Raw genomic sequence first — 25832 nt, 5'->3', positions numbered from 1 at the left:
ATTCTGTCCCCTATTTTGTAAGCGCTATAACTTTTGCGCAAACCAGTCGCTTATTGCGATTTTTTTTTTTTTGTTTACCAAAAATATGTAGAAGAATACGTATCGGCCTAAACTGAGAAAAAAAAATGTTATTTTTTTTTTAAATTGGGATATTTATTATAGCAAGAAGTAAAAAATATTGTATTTTTTTCAAAATTGTCTCACTTTTTTGTTTATAGCGCAAAAAATAAAAACCGCACAGGCGATTAAATACCACCAAAAGAAAGCTCTACTTGTGGGGAAAAAAGGACGTCAATTTTGTTTGGGAGCCACGTCGCACGACCGCGCAATTGTTAGTTAAAGCGATGCAGTGCCGAAAGCTGAAATTTCACCTGGGCAGGAGGGGGGTATATGTGCCCAGTAAGCAAGTGGTTAAAAGTCAGCAGCTACAGTGTTAGCTGCTGACTTTTTTTTTACCGGACCTCTGCTTTAAGTGTGACCTCATATGTGTTTCTAACTGTAGGGGGGCGGGGCTGGACATGTGATGTAAGTGATCGTCTTTCCCTATATCACGGAACAGACGATCACTGACACTGCCACAATTTAGAACGGAGAAGGTGTGTTTACACACATACTTTTCCCCGTTCTTCAGCTCCGGTGACCGAACGTGGGACACCAGCGGCGATCGAGTCTGCGGGTCCCGCGGCCATGGTCATGGAGCTTTGGACCGGCTTGCGACCCCATGGCTGGGCTTAAAGAGACACGTACAGGTACGTTATTGTGCCTAGCCATGCCATTCTGCAGACATATATCGGCGTGAATGGGTCCTTAAGTGGTTAAAATTGTGCAGACTAGTCGAATGGTGATAAACTGCGATACTAAAAAATCTCTATAGGTGGCGCTTTACAATTTTTTTTCAGGTTACCAGTTTAGAGTTACAGAGGAGGTCTAGTGCTAGAATTACTGCTCTCGCTCTAAGGCCTCGTACAGACGAGCGGACATGTCCGATGAGTCGTACTGACCACCGGACATGTCCGACGGACAGGCTTCCAGCGGACATGTTTCTTAGCATGCTAAGAAACATTTGTCTGCTGGAAACCTGTCCGCTAGGCCGGAAAACTGTCCGGTCGGCCCTACACACGGTTGGACATGTCCGCGGAAACTGGTCCGAAACTGGTGTACGAGGCCTCAGTCACAGCGATACCTCACATGTGTGGTTTGAACACGGTTGACATTTGCCGGTGTGACTTACAGTGCCTTGAAAAATGATTTATACCCCTTGAATTTTTCCACATTTTGTCATGTTGCAACCAAAAACATAAATGTATTTTATTGGGATTTTCTGTGATAGACCAATACAAAGTGGCACATCATTGTAAAGTGGAAGAACAATGATAAATGATTTTCTAATTTTTATACACTTAAGTATCTGGAAAGTGTGTTGTATTCAGCCCCCTTTCCTCTGAGTCCAGCTGTGTATTATTTAATCTTAGTATAAATACAGCTGTTCTGTGAAGCCCCCAGAGGTTTGTTGGAGAACCTTGGTGAAAACGCATCATGAAGGCCAAGGAACACACAAGACAGGTCAGGAATAAAGTTGTGGAGAAGTTTAAATCAGGGTTGGGTTATAAAAAAAATCCCAAGCTTTGAACATATCACGGAGCACTGTTCAATCCATCATCTGAAAATGGAAAGAGTATGGCACAACTACAAACCTACCAGCGTTTCTTCCCGCTGCTTGGCATAACAGCCTCACAGCTTCTTATTTGCATCTGTTGTTATTTCAAGAAAGCCGACCGATGGCTCTAAAAACTATACCAGGGTGATGCGTGCAGTTGCAAGCTGATGCCGCATATTTGCGTATGGTCGGCGTGAAGAGGTTAAAGCCTAAGTTTAGCCAAAACATTAAAAAAATTAGCACAGTTGGAAATTACTTAGTCAATGCAAACTTGGGTTATTGGCTATGGATTTAGAGGAAACGTTCAGTCCTCTGATTACACCACTCTCCCAAGCCCCCATTTAAATCTGAAGCGAGCAGCACAAGGGACTTTATAGGTGCTTGTTTCTTATAGCTCTGGCCCCTACCAATGATCATGAATACTGAATGTGTGTCAGATGTTACATTCCCTACTTTTTAAATATGCACCTTAGTCAACCAACATTTAGGCTTCATTCACACTTGTACCACTCTAAAGTTGAGCCAACTTTGGAGTGCAACTTTGACACAACTTTGGATGGGTGCAACTTGGATACAACTTTGGCTTTGACCAGTTATAATGGACAACTGTTGTGTTGTAGAACATTCAGGTACGACTTCCATGCAACTTCTGAGGGTTAACATTGATGTCTATGCCCCTCAAGTAACATGACATTTGGACCAAAGTAATGCATGAACTACTTTGAAGTTGCTGCAACTTTAAATCGCACATATATACATGGTTATCTATGCAAAACATGTGGAATGACTTGTCATGCGACTTTGATGTCCAAGTGTGAATAGATCCTACAGCCCCATTCACACAGGGTGGATCCCATTAGCAGACTCCCTTGATCACGGCTGAGCTGGCAGATGACCGTCTCTGCTCACTGAGCTGGGAGGAACCTGTCAGAGCCCCGCTGATTTATATGGGGAGATCAGACGAAAACGGACAGCATGTCCATTTTTTATCAGATCTTATCCGATCTGCCAGACGGTTTGCTGAATGTATCGATATACGTCTGTTTTTAGCGAATCGGATGGCAGGCGGGTGTCAGCGGACACATCTCCGCTGACATCCAACTGCCCATAGGAGTCAATGGGTGGTCCACTCAGATTTACCTGAAATACGGACGGGCAGATACGAGCCGGTCTATCGTGTGAAAGGGGCCTTGGTGTTCAAGTGCAGGATTTGGGTTCATTTATAAAATAATGCCACTGTGGCCTAAAGATGGCAGTGAGCATCTATAATACTTTAATTGTCAGATAGCGTTATCTTAAAATATTTTTATAAAATATAATTTATTTTCTTTTTTCTGCTATTGTCAACCTACGATGACAAAAAAAAATACAGAGCCTGTTTTTTTTATTAAACAGTATACTGATCAAACGCACAAATAATAAAAATCTGTGTATTTAATTATAGAGTTTTAATCAAGTTAACTGAATGATACTGATGCTGCTAAATTCAGCTTGGGCATCTAGACATCAGTGACTTCTGGGTGCAAAAGGCTTCAGTAGGCTTGCATGAGATTGCTAAATCTCTGCTGATAGAGATAAAAAAAATGATAGAAAATGCACATGCAAAAGGGCACTGTAGGCAGTAAATATAAATAGCATTTCCAAAGCTGAATACCTTACTAGTCTAATAATAGTATTTGTCCAAAAAACTTAGATTTTAATGGAGATTTCAAGGTGAAATAAACGGTCTAGTTATATAGATGGTGTCCTATTTTTGCTACAGTAAAATTGGTGTTGCTTTTCATAGACATAGTTTACATATACACTAAGAACACCAAAACAACAGTTTCACGAATCTATGTTGTAATATAACACACTGGGGAGCACAAACGCCTAGTGCATTACCCAAAACGCCAAATGAATACTCGCAGAAAGAGAGATACACATGACAACAATCTCCAAAGGTCAAACAACATGGTGACAAGTGACCAAACAATAGGGGTTGGCAGGCATTTGACCATCGGAGATTGTTCTTATGCGTATTCCTTCTGTATTTGAGTGAGTATTCATTTGGCTTTTTTTTAAATAAACCCTGGGTTTACCCTGAGTAGCCTAAAACCTCTTCTTCTGGGGTCCCCCACCGGCGCTCCATGCTCTTTCTTTAAAGCAAGTGCCCCCATTGAAGGCCACTTTCCAGGGGGCACCCATGCATGCTTGCTTCCACACCATCCTGTCTGCATCTAATGAGACAGTGGGACTCGGCCCCGCTCACTTTGCACACCATTTGATTGACAGCAATGAGAGCCAATGCCCAGGGATGAGGGAGACGGCATCGCCCAGAGGCGATTCAGTTCGCATGTGTTGTGCTATATAAGTTTCTCACTCACTCAGCACCTAGAGCTGCTACTCTAGTGCAGATTGATGTATTGGATCAGGCTCGCGGTAAGTATATGGGGGGGGGGGGGGCTGGTGGGTAGAAATTTGCAACACCGAAGGTTTTTCACCTTAATGCATAGAATGCATTACATTAAATGTTTAGTCTTGTTTAAAAATAACAAATAAAATAATAAACATGTTATACCTACCTGCTCTGTGTAGTGGTTTTGCACAGAGCAGCCCACAAACTCCCCTTCTCGTGTCCCTCTTCTGTGATCATGGCCCCTCACGGCTGTTGAGTGCCCCCACAGCAAGCAGCTTTTGCTATGGGGGTATCCAAGCTGAGCTGCAGCTCTGTGTCTATTCAGCCCTGATTGGCTAACTGTCTTTGACAGCCATGGAAGCTAATGGCACCACTGCTGTGTCTCAGCTAATCGGGAGAAGAGTCCCTGATGGGCTAGGGACACGTGGACATCACTGGAGAGAGAAGGGACTCAGGTAAGTAATTAAGGGGTGCTGGGGAGGCTGCTACACACAGAAGGCTTTTTATCTTAACCACTTCCGGACCACCGCACGACTATATACATCTGCACTTTGAAGAGGGATATCTCTGTTATGGCAGCAGCTATCTGCCATACCCAGATATCCTTGTCTTCAGGCGGCGGTCCGGTTAAGATAAAGGTGGTCTCTGTTGTGGATTTGCTCCTGCCGCTGTCCCATGCCCTCCACCGTTTACCAGAGCTCTCGGCAGCGGCAGAGGCGATCAGGTCCTGCCTGTGGCTGGGTGTGGAGACGAGTGAAGGGAACATGGCCCCCACCCATCTCCATACCATAGCGGAGCAGAAGCAATGTCAAAGTGTTACTTCCGCCAATCTTAAAGGGACATTTATTTTATTTTTTCAAATGACATTTCTTTTTTATTGTTGTATTGCATTTAAGTCTACATATGAGATCTGCCCAGATCTCATATTTAAGAGGACCTGTCATGCTTTTTTCTATTACAAGGGATGTTTACAGTAACCATTTTTTTTTAAAAGAACAGTGTAAAAAAATAAAATAAAAAGTTCAATAAATAAGAAAAAAATAATAATTAAACACGCCCCGTCCCTCTGAGCTCACGTGCAGAAGGGAACGCATATGTGAGCAGTGCCCACATATGAAAAGGGTGTTCAAACCACACATGTGAGGTATCGCCGCGATCGGTACAACGAGTGCAATAATTATAGCCCTTGACCTCCTCTGTAACTCGAAACATGCAACCTGTAGAATTCTTTAAATGTCGCCTATGGAGATTTATAAGGGTAAAAGTTTGCCGCCATTCAATGAGCGGGCACAATTTTTAAGCGTTACATGTTGGATATCAATTTACTCGACATAACATTATCTTTCACAATATAAAAAAAAAAAAAATGGGCTAACTTTTCTGTTGTCTTATTTTTTTATTAAAAAAAAAAGTGTGCTTGTAAGACCACTGCGCAAATATGGTGCGACATAAAGCAGCCCTCAAAATTTACACTCATTTTGAGGGCTGACGAGTGTGGGCTGCCTGGGAACAGGGGGGGGGGGGGGCGAGGAGAGGAGAGTCACCGCTGCAGCTGCTGTCACCGCCACTGTCTGGTTGTTCAGAGCACGGGGAACATTACAGCTTTCAATTCAATAGCTGTGTTGCCCGCCACGCGCGTCATTTACAGCCACTCCCCCTTGTCCGGGCACTTTGATAGACAGATCACCCATCCCAGGATTGGATGGGTGATCTGTCTATCAAAGTTTCCCGGACAAGGGGGAGGGGCTGTATATGACGCGTGTGGCGGGGAACACAGCTTTTGAATTGAAAGCTGTAATGTTCCCCGTGGTTTGAACAACGCGAAGGCGGCTCCAGCTCCTCTCCTACCCAGCACAGGTAGGCTGCAATGTGGGGGAACTCTGGCTGCAATGTGGGGGAACTCTGGCTGCAATGTGGTGGAACTCTGGCTGCAATGTGGTGGAACTCTGGCTGCAATGTGGGGGAACTCTGGCTGCAATGTGGGGGAACTCTGGCTGCAATGTGGGGGAACTCTGGCTGCAATGTGGGGGAACTTCTGGCTGCAATGTGGGGGGACTTCTGGCTGCAATGTGGGGGAACTCTGGCTGCAATGTGGGGGAACTCCTGGCTGCAATGTGGGGGGACTCCTGGCTGCAATGTGGGGGGACTCCTGGCTGCAATGTGGGGGCAATGTGGGGGGACTCCTGGCTGCAATGTGGGGGGACTCCTGGCTGCAATGTGGGGGGACTCCTGGCTGCAATGTGGGGGCACTCCTGGCTGCAATGTGGGGGCACTCCTGGCTGCAATGTGGGGGAACTCCTGGCTGCAATTGTGGGGGAACTCTGGCTGCAATTGTGGGGGAACTCTGGCTTCAATTGTGGGGGAACTCTGGCTGCATTGGGGACATTTTGCTGCATTTGGGACACATGCTGCATTGGTAGACATGGGCAGGCTGCATTTTTGGGCACAGATACAGTTGTTGTTTATTTATTTTTATAACTTCATTCTGCATAAAACATTTAAGTGTCATTTCATGAGGGCGTGTCTAGGGGCGGGATTAGGGGGCAGGACATGGTTGGGCGTGGCAACCTTTGGCGAGTACGCCTTGAGGCTTGGCTAGTAGCTCAGGACTTGAAATTTTGAGTCTTGACATAAAGTATCGCAAAGGCCACCATTATATTCTCTAGGATGTTAGGAAAAAAATGTTATAATGTTTGGGGGTTCTTCGTTTTTTTAACTTCTAATCAACACATCTCAGAGGTTCGATCCTTAATTGGTTAATGCATAGAATGCATCAAGATAACAAACCTTCTGCCTTTACAGCTTGTTTAAGGGGAAAAAGATTAAGACTTTAGAACCACTTTAAGCTGCATCAGAAAGGCAGCAGACAGCTTTTTTAGCACTTACAGGGCATCACAGTATGCAAATCCATGCACATTGTAATCCTCCACTCTCACAAGATACATTGGGAATAAAGTCAAGGCCAGTGCATCAGATGAATAGGAGAATGTACGAAAAATAACCTTGTTCAGTTCTTATTTATTATACCATGCAGCATAGCCCGCCTGATTACGTGCACTCAAAAAAATGTATTATAGTCCATCATACATGCTTCAGAAAATTACATAAAAGTAAGAAGAGATACTCAACTGATTGGAGCTAGACAGGAGACAGAGATTGTAAGTCCATTATTAGTGTTAAAATGTGTACCTGTTTTTAGTATGGTCATAACCCTTCCTAAGATCTGATCATTGTGTTTGTTTTACTCATCCCATTGGAGGGTATCAAAGTACCTATTTATTATCCACAATTGGCAATCTAATAGCATAATAATCACCGGCTGCACTTATCCTTTATAATGTCTTAGATAAAAGTGTATCTAGATGTAATATATTGCAGCCTACCAGTTATGTAGTGGGTGTTTTAGTTTGTTTTCTGACTTTTTTTACCTAGTGATCCTGCCAGTAACATACTTCCTGTAGTAAGAGTGACAACCTTCATTTATTGTACTTTATCTTTGGAGGAGCAGTGTTGTCACCCTAGGATAATAGGTGGGGTAGAGGTAAAGGACTTCTGCCTCTTTTTTCATCCATATACCATATATGGAGGTGTTCATTAGTCCAGAGAGAGAACTAGGCAGGCACGCTGATAACACTGCTTAAGATATGTAAATATCTGGGAAGTTACAAGGACAGAAGATTTTTAGCAATATCAACAAATATTTTTTCTGATATGTAGAAAATATGTTTAACATTGGAAATTAAATGCGGCCACCACATTTAAGGGCTAGTAATATATTGGTATATTGTTATATGTTTTCTAACTGAAACAATAAAAAAAACTACCTGCAATGGTATTGCACAGAGCAGCTCCAAAAATCCTCTTCTTGGGTCACTTGCTGGGCTTTTTAGGTTAGTCCTCTTTTTGGTGTGCCTCCATTGGAAGCCGCTTCCTATGGGGGTACACCTGCAGGCTCACTTCCGAGCCAGGCTGTGTAAATCTATATACCCCAGTGTCTGCTCACAAGATTTGATTGACAGAAGCAGGAGCCAATGGCTTCCACTGCTGCCTCTCTGTCCTGTGAGGGGAAAGAGAGAGGCTAGCGCCACTGCAGACCGGCACCTCACTGAATCGATAACTATAGGGGGTGAGGGGGTGATACTCTCACTGAAATATCTGTATCTTAATGCAAGGAATGCATTAAGGTAAATACATAAATGTTCAGCCTTTGCAACCACTTTTTAAATCAGAACTATATGCAGATATAAAATATGCCATTTAATGAAATTATTGATTTGAAAATATTCAAATAAGTACTTGAATTTACCTTGGTATCAGTATCAGACTGAGAGAGGGAGGACGGCACTAGTAGCTCATTAGGCTCTGCTTTATACACAAAGAGAGATGTACAACTGTTATTCTTCCACTGTCCAGTTACAGGCTAGGGGGAGGGAGGTGAGCTGAAAGGATAAGTTCACCTTTAAAAGTAGAAACAAAAATGCATTTTTTTTTTGCAGTTAAAAATAAAATGTGCATTTACTATTTTTTCATGTGAGCCTGTAAATCACTGGACCCGCGATTGGCAGGTATGTATGTATTCAGTCACAGAATTCTGTGAATTAAAGGGGTTGTAACGCTTCATTTATTTATTTATTTTAATAACAAACATATCATACTTGCCTCCACTGTGCAGTTTGTTTTGCACAGAGTGGCCCCGATAGTCCCCTTCTGAGGTCCCACTGCGGCTGTCTCAGCTCCTCCCCTCAATAGCTAACCCCCTCCGGAAGCTCTCTCCCGAGGGGGTTATTTTGTGGGCACGCACCCGTCTCATACACTCTAGGCTCAAAGACACAGAGTGTATGTCTCGGTCACACGTCAAACCCCCCCACCCCCCCGGCGGCCGCGCCATTGGATTTGATTAACAGAAGCGCAAGCCAATGGCTGCGCTGCTATCATTTTACCCAATCAACGCCGAGACTCCATGGAGAGGACGACGCCGGGGGACAAGCCAAACAGATGAATGGCTCAGGTAAGTAAAACGGGGGGGGGGGGGCTGGGGTTACCGGGGGGAACCATCATTGCCAGGTGTTTTTTCACCTTCATGAAAAGACACAAACCTTTACAACCCCTTTAATGACACGGTTGTGTGGGAGGAGCCCTGTATGCCAGTGCTCTTTTCAAACTCTGACAGTGGGTGTGGGGTGATGATCCCCAGCCTGCTGTCACAGGGAGGGCTGCAGGAGTGAGAACATGTTCCAAACTAAAAATGGGTGGAACATGTACCATGTTCCCAAAGGTGAACTTATCCTTTAACTGCAGTAGAGAAAAGTCAGGTCACCAGATTGTGCTGTAGGTAGGGCTTTGTAAAACTCTGGACTCTTTAGACAGAAATACAAGTTCCCCAGCAGAAAAACAATTGTATATTTTACAGTTTGCTCTGAATTCAGCATTAATAACACTCATGTCTCGTAATGATGTTGTGGCAGAGCATACCTTGGCTAGTTTTTTAATTACCTGTCATACTCTGTGAGAGATCTGCTCATCTGTGGGCAGCCACAGACCAGGAGTGATTTGTGAACATCTGTGTATAGTTTTGTAGTCAACCTTGAAAGACAAAACCTGGCATGCAGGATGCTTTGTTAAAGCAGAGAAAGAATTAAGCGCTTCATTTATTTCAGATAGTGTTTACCTACTCCACTGAGTTTTATGACAGTGACCACAATCTAAATGTATTTGTTGAGCCATGGTAATAAACATAACCGTAAACTGCCGAGCGGTTAGATTGCGCTGTTTGGCCTTCAGTCCAGGTAAAGAATGGGACACTATTATAAACGCTTCGGCTTCTCTTTCTGTGACCAGATGCACAATTTATTCTATCTCCACTTTTATGGCAAATGTAATTATTGTTTAAATCTTTTGATGCCGACGATGGCATTTTGAAAACGAATGTCAATGCGCTTTAAAATTAACTTGCTGAAATATGTTTAATTTATTAGCATTTCACTGGACTGTGGAGAGGCTAATGAATGCTGTATATGTCCTTGCAGGCTGTAAACTGAAATAGCCAAATGCTGTTTGCTTTAATATTTGGGGCTGTGCGATGAAGAAATTTAAGCTATTTACATTATGCATAATGAATATAGTGCTTAAAGAATTTGCAGTGGAAAAGGACTGCCTGGCAATTGTGCAGATTATAATTTAGGCAATTTTTACTATGATTGTGATGATATTTGTCCTTGTGGTAACGTTGTGGTTAACATGACTTTATCACCAATGAATAAATATCAGGTTTAAAATCCCTTTATGAGGTGCTAAGCAGTTACTTAAGAAGCCTTTCTCCTGCCAATCAATTATTCTGTATTTATAAATGAAGCTCTTCTGTTTTATATCCGAGGACTTTGCTCCAGGAGCTGTTCCGCCTTGCAGCTCTAACATCACCAGCTGCTGAAGAAGCTTTGCATGATCTGAAAAAGGTAGCTTGCCTGCAAAAAACAATCTATTCATGTGAACGCTTCACCTGGCTGGATTTTTACATTGCACATGCCATTGTCAGCTGTCAGTGGTTCCATGCAGACATTCCTGCCTTTTCAGCTTATAGAACAGCTTCCCCAGTAGCTGATGACAGTCCATCACTTCCAGCCCATCGTCCACCAATGTTTGTTCCACATAACTTTCTTCACAAACTACTCAATTCTATATACTCAATTTCTGTATTGTTCTAATATCTTCTACATCTGCCCACACTGTCCTCTTCATCTCTCTTGCTATTTTCTCCTCCTTTGCCTACTCTGTCTCTACATCTTTAACCTGCTCTCTCTCTGTCTTCCGCTTGCACAGTCCTCTCCATTGTCTATCTGCACTTTGCTCACCATCAGCTGCCCACTCTGTCCTGTCCAGTGCTTCCCACCCTGTCTTCTCCATCATCCGTCTGCTCTTTTCTCACCATTTTCTGCACACTCTGCCCTCACCGTGGTCTGCTTACTCTGTTCTCTCCATTGTCTGCACATACTGCCCTCACAATGGTCTGCCTTATTTTTTTTTCTTATTAATTGTCTGCACACTCTGCCCTCATCATCATCTGCCTACCATGTTCTCTCTATTGTCTGCACACTCTGCCCTTGCCATCCTTTTCATATTATGTTGTCTCCATCTTCTGCCTACTCTGTTCTTTCCATTGTCTGCACACTCTACCCTTGCTATCCTCTGCCTACTCTGTTCTCTCCATTGTCTGCACACTCTGCCCTCACCATTTTCTCCCTACTCTGTTCTCTCAATTGTCACATTCTGCCCTCGCCATTGTCTACCTACTTTGTTCTTTCCATTGTCTGCACACTCTACCCTTGTTATACTCTGCTTACTCTGTTCTCTACATTGTCTGCACACTCTACCCTTGCTATCCTCTGCTTACTCTGTTCTCTCCATTGTCTGCACACTCTACCCTTGCTATCCTCTGCTTACTCTGTTCTCTCCATTGTCTTCACACTCTATCCTTGCTATCCTCAGCCTACTCTGTTCTTTCCATTGTCTGCACACTCTGCCCTCACCATTTTCTCCCTACACTGTTCTCTCAACTGCACATTCTGCACCCTCCATTGTTTGCCTACTCTATTCTCTTGATTATCTGCACACTCTACCCTTGCTATCCTCTGCATATTCTGTTCTCTCCATTGTCTGCACACTCTGCCCCTGCCATCCTCTCCCTACTGTTTTCTCCATTGGCTGCACATTCTGCCCTCGCCATTCTCTGTCTACTATGTTCTCTCCATTGTCTGCACATTTTACCTTTGCCATCAACTGCCTACTCTGTTCTCTATTAATTGTCTGCACACTCTGCCTTTTTGTCATCATCTGCCTACTCTCCATTGTCTGAACATGCTTCCCTTGTCATCCTCCACCTATTCTCTTCTCTCCATTGTCTGCACATTCTGCCCTTGCCACCATCTGCCTAATCTGTTCTTTCCATTGTCTGCACATTCTGCCCTCCCCATCATCTGCCTTATACATCCTTTCCACTCTTTGCTGTATTCTCTCTAAAGTTTGTCTGTCTTCTCTGTCCTCTGCATGGCCTGTTCCCTTGCTCCGTCCTTGCCATTATCGCTCCAGTTCTTTCCTTTTTCTCGCCTGTCCTGATCTCTTCCTGCATTATTTATTTCCCCACTCTATCCTCCACATCTTTTATGAACTTTTTTTTTTTTCTTAACCCTGTTCTCTCCTTCTTAATTGGGCCTGCTCTGCCCTGTCCACCCATATACTCTTTGCTCTTCACCATCTAGTTGTCTGACTGTCATGCCGATCCATTGATCTCAATAATTTGAATCACAGATGTAGAACAGGTATGCTGATTAGGAATTGTGACTTTGTGCTGCTTTAACTTGCTACATGATTGTATGTGGCTCAGTAAGTGCTGGAGACAATTAAAGTTATAGCATTTTCAAAAGCTCAACAATAGCCAAGTACAGTTTAAAATGTTCATTACTTATTGATAAAGGGCATACCAAGAAGGAGGCAGTAGAAGCACTACAGCAGACACCTATAAGTAGGAGATTCCCCTGATAAATAATAATCAATATTTTTGCATAATGTTGGGAGTAATCTAAGGTTTTTGTAAGAAGATAATAATCGTATGTATGCCCCTACTCCCTAACAGGTGGTTTCATTCTTCAGTAAAAGTGAAACATTTTTAAATAATGCCAGTGTTTTATTTCCTTCACCTTTGTTCATGTAGTAAAGTAAGTCAATCGACAATCTGCAAATTATAGCATTTATGTTATCAGCATTTCCTTTCGTTTAGACTGATATTAGATACCTCTTATCTAAACCACACAAGTCTACCCCAAACATGCTATCACAATAAAGATAATTTCTCTTTCCTTGATAAGAAGCTGCTCATCACCCACAGCTTGGCTGCTAGCTACTCATCACCTGCAACTCTCAATGAACACTTTACTTTGAAAATGATAATAATAATAGGAAGATTATAAACAATGATTATTAATCCATTTATTTAAGGCATCCAGTATTGTGTTTTGGCCTTGTCCCCTGCATACAGAGGCATCTCCAGATTCCTGGAATATTTTTTTTTAATTCCTTTATTTTCAAGCAGAAAAAACAGTACGGCTATCAACCATACATCGTCGACATTCAGTAGCTGTCATACAGAAAGATAGAAACGGGGTTGTCAGACTAAATAGACATAGCAAGTACTCCAGTAGTATACTGTTACAAGGCACACATGGCAGGTCAAAGAGACCGGAGCCGCATACAAGGCCATAAAGGTGACCAAACAGATGATTATATGACCAAAAACCTCTAAAAGTGCATATGGTGCTATACAATACAGTATCATTTTGTATTTTAACAACAGTTTGGGGAGCAGAGCAAACCAACAACCAGATGGACCCGAACAAAAGGCCCACAGAATGATTGGTGCTCATGAAATACAGTTTCTAATTGAAAAAGTCCATGACTGGATGGAAACTAAGGGGAAGGAGCATCAGCTAAAAGAGAGGGGGAGGGAAAGCGCCAGGAACCGGCCATAAAAGAAGGGGGGAGGGACTAGAGAAAAAAAGGGGGGAAGAATGAGAAAATAAGATACAGAAGAGTAGGAAAGAATCCCCCGACCAGGAGGCAAGGCAAGCCCTATGGGTCAACCAGACCTTGCTACTTCACGGAGATACTCGTCCGTGTAGATGAAATGCTGCCAGGGTCTCCAAGTCTCCCAAAAGGTCTCCCCCCCTGTTGTGCAAGGTGGCAGTGAGGTCTTCCATGTCTCTCAGTTCATTCACTTTAGAGAACCACAAGGACCTCGCCGGCTCATTCTCCAATAGAGAGAGATGCATGCCTTGGCAGCATTCAGCAGCTGGATAGTTAGGGAGGCCTTATATTTCCAAATGGGGCGCTCGGAGAGATGAAGCAGACATGCTACGGGGTTGCCCTCCAAAGAGATGTCAGTTAAGTGCTTGATCGTGCGAGTCACCTCGAGCCAGAAAGGAAGGAGTCTAGGACAGGCCCAAGAAATTTGTAACATTGTCCCCTCTGCGGCGCCACAACGCCAACATACACTCGGGACCTGCGGGAAAAAGTGGTGCAGGGTGGTGGGCACCCTATACCACTGAGTCATGATTTTATAGCAGATCTCTTGAATTCTGGTAGCCATGGAGGACTTGTGTGCAAAATGGAGAATCTTCTCCCTCTGTGTTTTTTCAGTGAAATGGGTGCCAAGATCCGCCTCCCATCTCGAGAGGAACGGAGGAACGAACCCTTCCGCCGGTTGGATCAACATGGAATAAATGAGCGAGACTGTGCCGCACTGGGTCCCCCTGATGAAAGATTTGTTTCAGGTCGGTAAGCTGACGGAAAATGCCCGGAGTCTGTAGGCATCCCCGCAAAAAGTTGCGCAACGGCAGGCCGCTCTAGAAGTCCAAAGGGGGGTCAGCAGCCAACACCCCCGCCTCTGCTGATAGGTGGCTGCTAGGCCCCAGAAAGTCACACAAGCAAAGCTGATTGCCAGCCGACAGGCGCTTAAAATGAGGATTCTGAATGCCCGGTGCGAAGTCAGGATTACCCAGAACCGGTACCATAGGAGAAGGCATCGGTGCCACCGAAGAGTGCCAAAAAGGCATCCCTAACCACCAGTAAGGTGCTGCCAAACGTGGGGTGAGCAGCTAGGTCTCTCGGCAGAGTTGTGGTGGTCCACGCACAGCTTTTAGCCGTGTCTCCAGAATCCTCCATCTCCATGGCCACCCAATGCTTTGCCTCCGCATGGCAGTGCCAGTTCACCAGCCTGGTAAGGTGAGCAGCCCTGTAGTAAGCTTTTATGTCTGGGAGGCCCTCCCCTATCCTTTGCCAAGTGAAGGAGTTGGAGCCGGATTCGAGGCCTGCAGTGCGACCAGACAAAAGCACGAAACATAGAGTCAATGCGCTTGAAGAATGCTGGGGGGAGGCTGATAGGAAGCGCCTGAAGCAGATACAACACCCTCGGCAGCAGGGTCATCTTTAGGGTGCTGCACCGCCCAAACCACGTCAGCGTGAGGGAGTGCCAGTGGAGAAGATCTGTCTTGAGGCGTAGAAGCAATGGGGCAAAATTTGCCGAATACAAGTCAGCGGGATCACATGTAATATCGACTCCTAAGTATCGGATCATACTGGCCGCCCATCTCAAAGGAAAGGCCGATCACAAATGTCGAACAGTAGCTCTGTCCACTGATATGTTGAGTATTGAGGATTTGGACAAATTAATTTGAAAAAGGTTGTACTCCCAAAGGGTCTTAAGCAAAGTCAGGAGGGAAGTGAGTGGTTCAGTTAGGAAGAAGATGAGGTCGTCTGTGAAGGCTGCCACCTTGTGGGACCCCAAAGAGTTTTGATAACCGACGATACCCGCATCTGCCCTTATTCTGCAGAGAAGAGGTTCTAACGAGACTATGGAAATCAAAGGGGACAAGGGGCACCCCTGTCGCGTGCCATTGCATATGTTGAAGAAATCAGACCTCGTTTCGTTAACTTTGACCGCCGCAGAGGGATGGGAGTACAGGGACATAATCCAGCCCAGCATCGAGGAGCGAAGGCCGATGTACTCCAAGGTGGCTCATATAAAGGACCAATCCATCTGGTCGAAGGCCTTCTCCGTGGACAGCAGGATAAGAGCCCGTTTGGAAGTCCTAGCCGAGTGGATCAGGTTAACCACTCGGATGGTGTTATCCTGCGGCTCCCTCTAAGGCACAAAGCCTGCCTGGTCCCTATGAATGAGACTCAGTATGTGAGGGAGCAACCTGTTAGCCAAAATTTTGACAAACAGTTTCAAGTCTGTATTTAAAAGCGCTATTGGGTGATAATTCCCACAACACAGCAGGTCCTTCCCCTCCTTGGGGATAAGAGAGATATAAGCTCTCAGAGAGTCAACCGGGAAAGAGTCACCCTTTGGGATAGAATTTAAGGCCGAGACCAAGGGTGACGACAGTATATCGAAAAAGGTCCTGTAATACGTTGGGGTTAAGTCATCGGCTTTGAGGCGGACAGGGGCGCTCCCAACTCCTCCGCCGCGATGGGATCCTCCAACTCCTCCTGGATCGCACTCGGAAGTGAGGGCATGCCAGAAGCGATCCACCACCTGTGGCGGGGTCACCCAAGGCGGGCTTGTCTAGGTTATATTGGCCTTCATAGAAGGAGCGAAACTCAGTCGCCATGTCCGATGACATGTTTAACTTTTGCGCTGAGGAGTCAAGGATGTGAGAAATGTAGGTTTTCGTACGTGGACCTCTTAGAGCCCTAGCCAACAGCGAGTCCGGTTTATTGGAGAACTCATACATGGTGCGATGCGCCCAGGTCAATTTCTGCTTCGTTTTGTGAAAGAGAAGCGAGCCAAGTTCCTCACAGGCTTTAAGGAGTTCCTGAAAGGTCGACCGAGCCAAACTAGCCTTATGAGAACACTCCAATCTGCGTATCAGGGCAAATAGTTCTTCTGTGAGACAAGTTCTCTCCCTTTTCAGGCGAGCCCCGATTTTGATCAGTGTGCCCCTGACCACTGTCTTATGGGCCACCCAGACCACCAAAGAATTGGCAACTGACCCAGCATTAGTGGAAAAGTAGTCCCGCAACATGGTCAACAACTCGTAGCAAATTTCCTCAGATTGAAAATGCAGCATGCTCGAAAAAAAATGTTGTCGTTTTTCAGAACCTGAAAAATTATGTGAAGCCCACACACGATAATTTTAAATGATGTTTTCTTCATGCTGAAAAATGATCGTGTGTACGCGGCATTAGAATAGTGCATTTTCTCAGTTTAAACAATTGATATGTTTTCTATTGTGAATAAAAAATGAGTTTATGAAATGTGAAACTCATCACATTCTGTTTTTATATAGATTTGACACAGCATTCCCATTTTCTTGGAATTGGGGTTATATAACCATAGGCAAATTTAAAACAATGCGATACACTAAGGCCTCGTACACACGATCGGTTAACCAGAGGTTAACGGTCTGATGGACCGTTTTCATCGGTCAAAATCGATCATGTGTGGGCCCCATAGGTTATTTACCCATCGGTTAAAAAAAAGCCAACTTGCTTTAAATTTTAACCTTAGGTCAAAACCAATCGTTAGTAGGCACAACCATCGGTTAAAAATCCGTGCATGCTCAGAATCAAGTCGACGCATGCTTGGAAGCATTGAACTTTGTTTTTTTCAGCACGTCGTTGTGTTTTATGTCACCGTGTTCTGACACGGTCGGTTTTTTAACCAATGGTGTGTAGGTGTGACGGACCATCAGTCAGCTTCATCGGTTAACCGATGACAACGGTCCTTCAGACCATTCTCATCGGATGGACTGATCGTGTGTACGAGACTTAATACGTTTATTTGCATTATTCTGGGTTTCCTTTTAAAGCAAATCATTTGCAACACTTTTTCCTTTATATGCTAATATTACTGCCTCTATTTTATTATTTTTTTCTCTACTACTTGGTAGGTGATAGGCTGTTACTGTTATTAGGAAAAATGAGGACTATCAAGCCTTATGGGCTCATGTGCTGGAATTCTGCTGCCCCGTTACTTTTCTTCCTGAAACGTCCTAGACTTTCTTCCAGTGGTTGGTTTTATTTTATGACCTACTGATTATCCCTGTGAAATGTGTGCAGGATCCCTTCCCACAATCTGCCGCAGCATCTGTTTCCTCGTGTTTAGCAGCAGTGGGAAAATATTTTGCCTAACAATTAACGTAAGGGAGCATTTCGGTTTGATAGTCCATGATCGCTTCATGAATCATACCAACTAGCATTTTCATTTAAATTACGCAAATCATTATGCCGTGTGCCATGTAATGAGCGCCGTAGCCTTATCACACCTTTACATCAAATGGGTATTTTTAATCTGCTGTGTACGCAACAGTAATCACTCTTGTTTTCTTTTTTTTTTGTTTCTTACAGTTTTGCTCCAGCTGGCAAGCGACACTTTGCCGAATGACCTGACTCTGTCTGTTGCCTATCTGCTTGCTCTTCCACAGGTATGTTTAGTTTATGTTGCAAGGGCTATAATTTTTTAATTAAAGTACTGAATAGGAAACTTTTTTTTATTTTTTATTGAAGGCAACCTTTTATATATTATTTATATAAATCATGTTTGTTTAAATTTTGAAACCATTATCCTATGTTGCATTGTATAAGGACCGGTTCCTTGTGCTTGTGTTGGCATAAGGTATGATATACAAGTGGTAACCATTGCATTACATAAATGGAAAGCCAGGAACTTTCATTCTGTTGTTTGCCTCCTCCACTGACATTCAAGATTCTTGAACATGTACGAGTTTAATTGTGTGGCTCTGATTTGGAGATGATGTAAGAGTAGCAGTGATGCAAGGTAAGGAGGTCTGGACAAAGACTAATGCTAAAAGGGTATTTATTTATTTTTATTGTGGATAGATTAGGGAAGTGGTAGGACCCCTGTGATTTATTTTTATTTTTTATTGTGATTTTTTTTTTTAGTAATATTTTTTTCTGCTTGGGAGATTCACTCTATCTATTTGACCCAGACACACCATCCTCAGGCTGACATTTGAAAATCTAACATTTTGAGTTGTCACCAGAGCAGGAATAGTGGTGAACGAGAGGATTTCATTTCCACTGGAGCAAACTGGACCGGAAGTGAAGTAACATTTTCCCAATGGGAATTTAACCATTCTTGACTCTTAAAAGTAGATACTGAAAAAAGTAAATAGATACAATGCAATTCAAAGTCCCCTTAACTTTAAATACTTTACATGGAGGCAGCCTGGAAGTAGTATTTTTTTTTTTTCAAGATTTGTGAAACACTCATGTGTGACAGGTTTTCTTTGTTTTTGCCTGCAGGCAGTTTCACATCTAGGTAAAATTCAGGTCACCTATACCATGTAGGGATTGTGCTTTGGAAGAGTTATTTTAATGTAAAAATAGTTACTATATGTATATATTTTTTTTAAATGATAAAAAATACAGTATTGGGAAACATGAAGTAGGTGGTAACTAGTCTGCAAGACCTGTAGCTTTTTAGGGGGCTTTTTTTTACAGCTTTTGTGCTAAGTGGTGAGCACTTCCACCTGGCAACATCCGAGTTATTGGTTGGAATCCCAACCATGGCACTACATGCCTGGAGTTTGCATGTTTTCCCTGTGCATGTGTGGGTTTTCTCTGAGTACTACAGTTTCTTCCCACACTCCAAAGACATGCTGGTAGGTTAAATGTCTCCAGACTAAATCGGTCCTAGTATGTGTGTATGAATGTGAGTTATGGGCCTTAGGTTGTAAGCTCCTTGAGGGCAGGAACTGATGTGAATGTGTAATGTACAGTATCTCACAAAAGTATGTACCCCCCCCCCCACATTTTTGTAAATATTGTATTATATTTTTTTCATGTGACAACACTGAGGAAACTACACTTTGCTACAATGTAAAGTAGTGTACAGTTTGTATAACACTGTAAATGTGCTGCCCCCTCCAAAAAACTCAACACACAGCCATTAATGTCTAAACCACCGACAACAAAATGTCCAAATGTGAAAATGTCCAAACTAGGCCCAATTAGCAATATTCCTTTCCCTGAGTCATGTGATGTGTTAGTGTTACAAGTTATCAGGTGTGAATGGGGAGAAGGTGTGTTAAATTTGGTGTTATCACTCTCACTCTCTCATACTGGTCACTGGAAGTTCAACATGGCACCTCATGGCAAAAAACTCTGAGGATTTGAAAAAAAAAAATGTTGCTCTACATAAAGACGGTTAGAATTATAGTGGTTTAATAAGACAGATTCCCCTCGGAACAGGCCTCGCCATGGTCGACCAAAGAAGTTGAGTGCACATGCTCAGCATCCTATCCAGAGGTTGTCTTTGGGAAATCGACATATGCGTGCTGCCAGCATTGCTGCAGAGGTTGAAGGGGTGGGGGTCAGCCTGTCAGTGCTCAAACCATACGCCGCACACTGCATCAAATTGGTCTGTATGGCTGTCTCTATAGGAGGAAGCCTCTTCTAAAGATGATGCACAGGAAAGCCTGCAAACAGTTTGCTGAAAACAAGCAGACTGGTTCCAGTAATCCATGTCCTTTGTTTGTTTACACCCACCACTCCAGAGAGAAGAATGGAATGTTCTGATCGGGTCCGCTTTAAAAACTGACAGGTAGACCCGATCTGAACGTCAGTGTGAAAGGGGCTTAAGTGAGTAAAGGGAAACAGATCAGCTGGAGAGAGGTCACAGACCATACTGGTGACTAGTCATTTGCTCTGTGCTTCTGTTTTTTGTTTTTTTTACACAGTTCAGGTCTTTTTTATTATTGCAGCTTTCTGTCAACACCGGGGTATAGGACCACGTGGATGTTGTGTGCTGCAATGTATGTAGTATTGTCCATTTAATGATATCAAATCGTATCTCTAACTGAAATTTGTAAGCAACATAATTATTTGAAGATTATGTTATGAAGACAATAATTAGCCAAGCTCTAGTCTCTTGTAAAGCATTACACATGGCACTAATGCCACTTCAGTAGCGGAGGGTTTATATCAAAGTCTTTCATGTTGTCTTCAGCCAAGTCAATTCTGTGCCTGTCATTTTTTTCCTCTAGGTTCTAGATGCCAACAAGTGCTTTGAAAAGCAATCACATTCAGCTCTGTCTCTCCAGCTGGCAGCTTATTACTACAGCCTGCAGATCTATGCCCATTTGGCACCATGCTTCAAGGACAAGTGCCATCCTCTCTACAGGGTAAGTTCACTGAGCTGTCTGTTTCCCCTCCACTCCACAATGCAGGTGATCTGATAAAAAGGCTTGCAGCATAAGTTATATCTAATTAAAGAGCTTTTTTTTTGTATTGCATTGCTGAATACTGTGTCATAATTCTTCAGATCTAGGCCTGGCAGCAAAGGATGCAAGGCTTGTGGTACAGGCTTTGCTTTTCATGTTGTTTATCTTGGTTTTTATGTATTCATTTTATTTCTTGAATAATGTAAAAATATTATGATAAGGTTGATGTGAAGGATAATATTCTTTTTTTTTTACTTGTATTCCTTTCTGTATGTGCTTAAATATTGGTAGTGCAATATATGTTGTTATTCACATTCAATGTTAACAGTCAGTTGGTATTGGTCTGTCATTATATTGTAAGTAGAACGCCAGGTCTTTTCAGATTCCAAATGACTCAATTACTCATATTAATTAAAGTGAACCTTGTGCCATGCTTTGGACATTCAAGCATATCCTTAAAGCGATGCTGTATAAGTTCAGCAAAATAAAAATAAGCCAGTCTGTAAAAGAACATATGTATATTTACAGGGCTTTGTTTCAGCTGGAACTTGGTGGAACTCAGTCCCACCAACTCTGGCTGAGGCCCTCTTCTCCCTGCTGACCACTATAAAACACAAAAGCCCAGCTTGTTCCCCAGCAGCTCCCACAGATCAGATCTCTTGAGTGGCTCCCACTGAGTGAAGGATGGGGACAAGGGAGACGGGTACACGAGGTGCAGTGCAAATGCCAACATCACCACTGGATGATCTCCCCACAAGTGAGAGAGGTGGAGCCAACTACAGTATGTGTGTGTGTGGGGGGGTACTAGAGCTCGCTGGGTGCTTCAGCTTAATACAGCAACAAAAATAAGACATGTGGAAGATGGTGGAGCTTTTAAGGTGATGGGGAGAATATGGGGGCAGTAGAGGGGGGTTGCATGCAGAGGTCAAAGCTGAAGAGGTGTAAAGGTGAGATGTGAATGAGGGATGCAGCTGTGGAAAAAGGCTGAATTCTGCACACTATGTGTAGCGCACTGCTAAACTCTGCACTCTGTATTCAGCGCACCCGTGAACTCTGCAGTCTGTGTGTAATCTCCTCCCGGAACTCTGCACTCTATACATAATGCACTCCTGGTAATTAATGACTATGTTAAGACCCTCCCATTGTTATATCCATTTGACGACGCCCACTATTTGATGCGGTTTGGAGGGTGTTTGTAAGGGACAGAGGGAGGACCAAGGGGCCGTGATTAAGTTCCTGTACCTATTTTCTGAGCAAAAACGCCCTGCGCATATATCTTTTCTGAGTCTTAAAATGCGACTTGCAGATCTTCTAAGTGTAAATTAGCGATTTGAAAGCTAAAAGGTAGCCAAGTCATTGCTGGGAGAGGGAGAAATGATCACTAAGCCCCGGTTCACACTGAATGCGGCTTTGAAATAGCGCTACTTAAGCATGATTTTAAAGCCCCAGTCAGTGCGATTTCATGTGCGGCTTGTTAACATTTATGCAATTTCATACACAGCTGTGAATGCAAGCCATTGATCAATTGATTTAATTTGTTTTTACACACATATATATATATATATATATATATATATATATATATATATATATATATATATATATATATATATATATATATATAATTTTGACTAGTTATTGGTCCCTTCAATGTTTTTTTTTTTTTTTGCAAAATCTTTTTTATTGAGATTTATATTGACATACAAAATTAGCCCACGCAGGGGCAGTACCCCGGTCGCGACAACATGCCGCAACAGGGCACAACATACATCTTAAACATCCTAACGTAACTTATACTATATCCCCAATGTGGGGAGAGGGTAACTTCAGGATAATTTGTGCACAAATCGGTATTGACAGAAGAGTGCAGCATGAAAATAGTTGGGTCAAGAGTTAACAAACTGCAGGCACATTATCTATCTAGGCATTTGCTACTGGATCATTTACCGTGGCGTTGTCATCTAGCCAACAGTTCCATACCTTCTCAAATTTCTGTGGGCATCCCCTGCCCGAGTAGGTGGCCCTATACAAGGGCAAACTAGCATTTACTAGGCTTTTCCAGAATCTGACAGAAGGGGGAGACGATTGTTTCCAGGTCATCGTAATGGCCTTACGAGCATAATATAGTAACAGGGATATGAGTATCTTCCTGGCTCTAATCACTGACATTTGTTCCACCAGCCCCAACAGACAGTATTTAGGATCATAAGGAACACCCGTCCCAGCGACTCTATTGATCACCTGGAGAACTTCCTTCCAATAATGTTCGATTGCCGGGCAGGCCCAAAAAATGTGGAAAAAGTCACCCTGTCGGCAGGAACAACGCCAGCACTCCGGAGAGTGTGCCCGCGACATCTGGTGCAACCGGTGGGGTGTGTAGTGAGCCCTATGCACAATTTTGTAATGTACTAATTTATCCCTTGCTGAGACCAGAGGGGAGAAGGGGAAGTCCCAAATCTCCCCCCAATCTTCCTCATCCAGCCCCGGTATATTGGGGTCCCTTCAATGTTTAATACCATTATCTACTTTACCCTAAGGACTTTGACACCCTTTTTTGAGTCTGCAGTCTTGTCTCTGTTTTATAATTGTCTCTTGAAATGTCCCTAAAGGCTTTGTCTAGGGCTGCAGTTAACAATTATTTTCATAATCAATTATTTGGCCAGTTATTGTTTTGATTAATCCATCAAATAAAAATCTCAAAACATTTTTTGTATTATTTAGTTAATATGTAAAGTAAAAAAAAAAAAAAAGTACATTTATTCCTGAATGTCTATATGCAGTGGTAAAACGAAATAAATAGCTACCGTATATATCAGCATGTAACACGCACAGGCGTATAACACGCACCCTAACTTTAAGAGGGAAGTTTCAGGAAAAAAACCTTCAACAGCCCCTTGCGTATAACACGCGGGCACAGTTTACCCTCTATTTTCAGGGTAAAACAGTGAGTGTTATACGCCAAGAAATACAGTATATAGAACAAAATATCAAATCCACTTAAATCTGGTATATATCATCAAATGCAGAGATCTAATTTTGTATTTTCATGGAAGATAAAAAAAAATCAGTGACTTATAGTGGGATTGCTATATTGCTGTGGACAGTCTGACACTAACTGACACTTTTTGAGAATCAGTGACACTAATACATTGATCAGTGCTAAAAATATGCACTGTCACTGCACTAATTACACTGGCTTGGAAGAGGGTAAACATCTGTGATCAAATAATTAAATTTGTGCCTAACCAGTGTTTATGTGCACTGTTTTTACTTTGCATTGCATTGCAGGGAAAGAAAATCCATCACATCCCTGCTGACAGAACAGAGATCTGCCTTGTTTACATGGGCAGAGCTCAGTTTTGTTTGGGAAACATTTTCCTTTGAAGGTTAGGGTGAAATGAACAGGGTTTTTGCCAATCTTTATAAATGAGGCCTTCGTATTCTGTAAATGATTTTTTGGGAGTAAATAGACCTCTTGCATTCGGGGATACGCATAAACTGGGACAAATCTGTCCTGTTCCCACTGCAACCCGGGTCGCCGTGTCCCGCCTTGAGCAACCCGCTCAGGTGGGTGGACGAATTCACTTACCTAGGTGTTAAAATCACGGGTAGGACGGAGGACTACGTGAATACTAATATACAACCCCTTATGTCGCAACTGATATCCAAATGTGCAGTGTGGCGGTCCCTGCCCCCTGTAGGACGAGTAAACCTCCTGAAAATTATTTTTCTACCGAAATTTCTTTATTTTTTTCGAAGCACACCTGCTTACCTCCCTGGATCCTTCTTCCGAAGGTTGGAGAGTGTGATGTTGTCCTTTGTGTGGGCCAGACGGCCCCCAAGGGTGGCGAGACAAATTCTATACCTCCCTATGTCTGGGGGGGGGGGGACTGGCGCTCCCGAACTTCCGTATTTACTACTGGGCGGCGGTCTTGGTCACGGTGAGATGGTGGTTCTCCCAACCTAAACAGAACCCGGCAGTGACGCTGGAGGCGGCCGTTTTAGGCTTGTATGCAGCGCTTAGTAATCTACCGTTCAGGGGTCCTTAAGCTAGTCCTTCCATGATGTTGCTTATGTGTACCACTGTGAAGGTTTGGCAGGAGGCTAGAGCAGTATTTAGAAAGCCGAATCACATTTCCCCAAACACCCCCTTGTGGGGCAACCCTATGTTGCCCCACTTTAATTCTATTCTGGACCCGTCTCTTTGGGCGAAAAGGGGGATTGTTAAGATTACACACATAGTTCAGGATGGTAGGCTCCGGACGTTTCCGGAGCGCCTTCTGATCTCTGATGTGATGGGGCGCCCCCTCTCCTCATTGTATCTATATCTCAAGGTGGGACTTGATGCCAAACTTACTAGAACTTGGGAGAGGTGGAAATTAGATATCCCGTCTCTGGAAGAGTGGGAGGACTCCCTCTCAACATATATCCCTTCTTTGATTGCCGCTAGGGATAGGTTTGCGCAGCTGAAATTCCTACATAGAGCCTATTACACCCCACAACGGCTGGCGCGGGTGTACCCCCAGAGGGACCTCCACTGTCCGAGATCTAAACAGGAAATAGGAACCTTCTGGCGTATGGTCTGGTCCTGTCCCAAACTTCAGCCCTATTGGGCGGCTGTGGCCTCCATTCTCAGTGACATCTGCAAGATCAGCATACAGGCTGATCCGAAGCTTTTATTACTAAGCTATATGGAGGATGTGGAGGGGATAGGTACTGCAAGTTGTGTTTGACGTTTTCCCTGTACTATGCTAGGCGGGAGAATATGCTAAAGTGGAAGTTAGAGGATCCCCCCACCCATGACTCCTGGCAAAGGTCGGTCACCTCAGTCCTCCCCGTATACAGACTGACCTATGAAAGCAGACACTGTCCGGGAAAGTATGATAAGATTTGGTCTGCCTGGACTGAAATGTGTGCGGCTCCTGATCCCCTGACGCCCTGAGACGAGATGTGGGTGGGCAATGTGGTGTTCCCATCCCCTCCTCCGACCCCCCGTGTGTCCCCCCCTCCCTGTCCCTTCTATATCCTCTTCCCCCCCCCC

General features: G+C 43.7%; 1 protein-coding gene across 1 annotated transcript in view; it reads left to right on the top strand.

Moving 5' to 3' along the window:
* The window catches only part of NBAS (NBAS subunit of NRZ tethering complex), a 975710-nt gene that overhangs the window by 517864 nt on the left and 432014 nt on the right, over positions 1-25832 (top strand). The window contains exons 39-40 of the mRNA XM_040348578.1: positions 17955-18031; positions 20615-20752. Coding sequence (XP_040204512.1) covers positions 17955-18031; positions 20615-20752 — 215 coding nt within the window. The remainder of the gene's footprint in view (positions 1-17954; positions 18032-20614; positions 20753-25832) is intronic.

The sequence above is a fragment of the Rana temporaria genome, chromosome 4 (genome assembly GCF_905171775.1).
Source record: "Rana temporaria chromosome 4, aRanTem1.1, whole genome shotgun sequence".
Lineage (NCBI taxonomy): Eukaryota > Metazoa > Chordata > Amphibia > Anura > Ranidae > Rana > Rana temporaria.
Note: the sequence above shows the minus strand (reverse complement) of the source record. Positions and strands in the feature narration are given on the sequence as shown.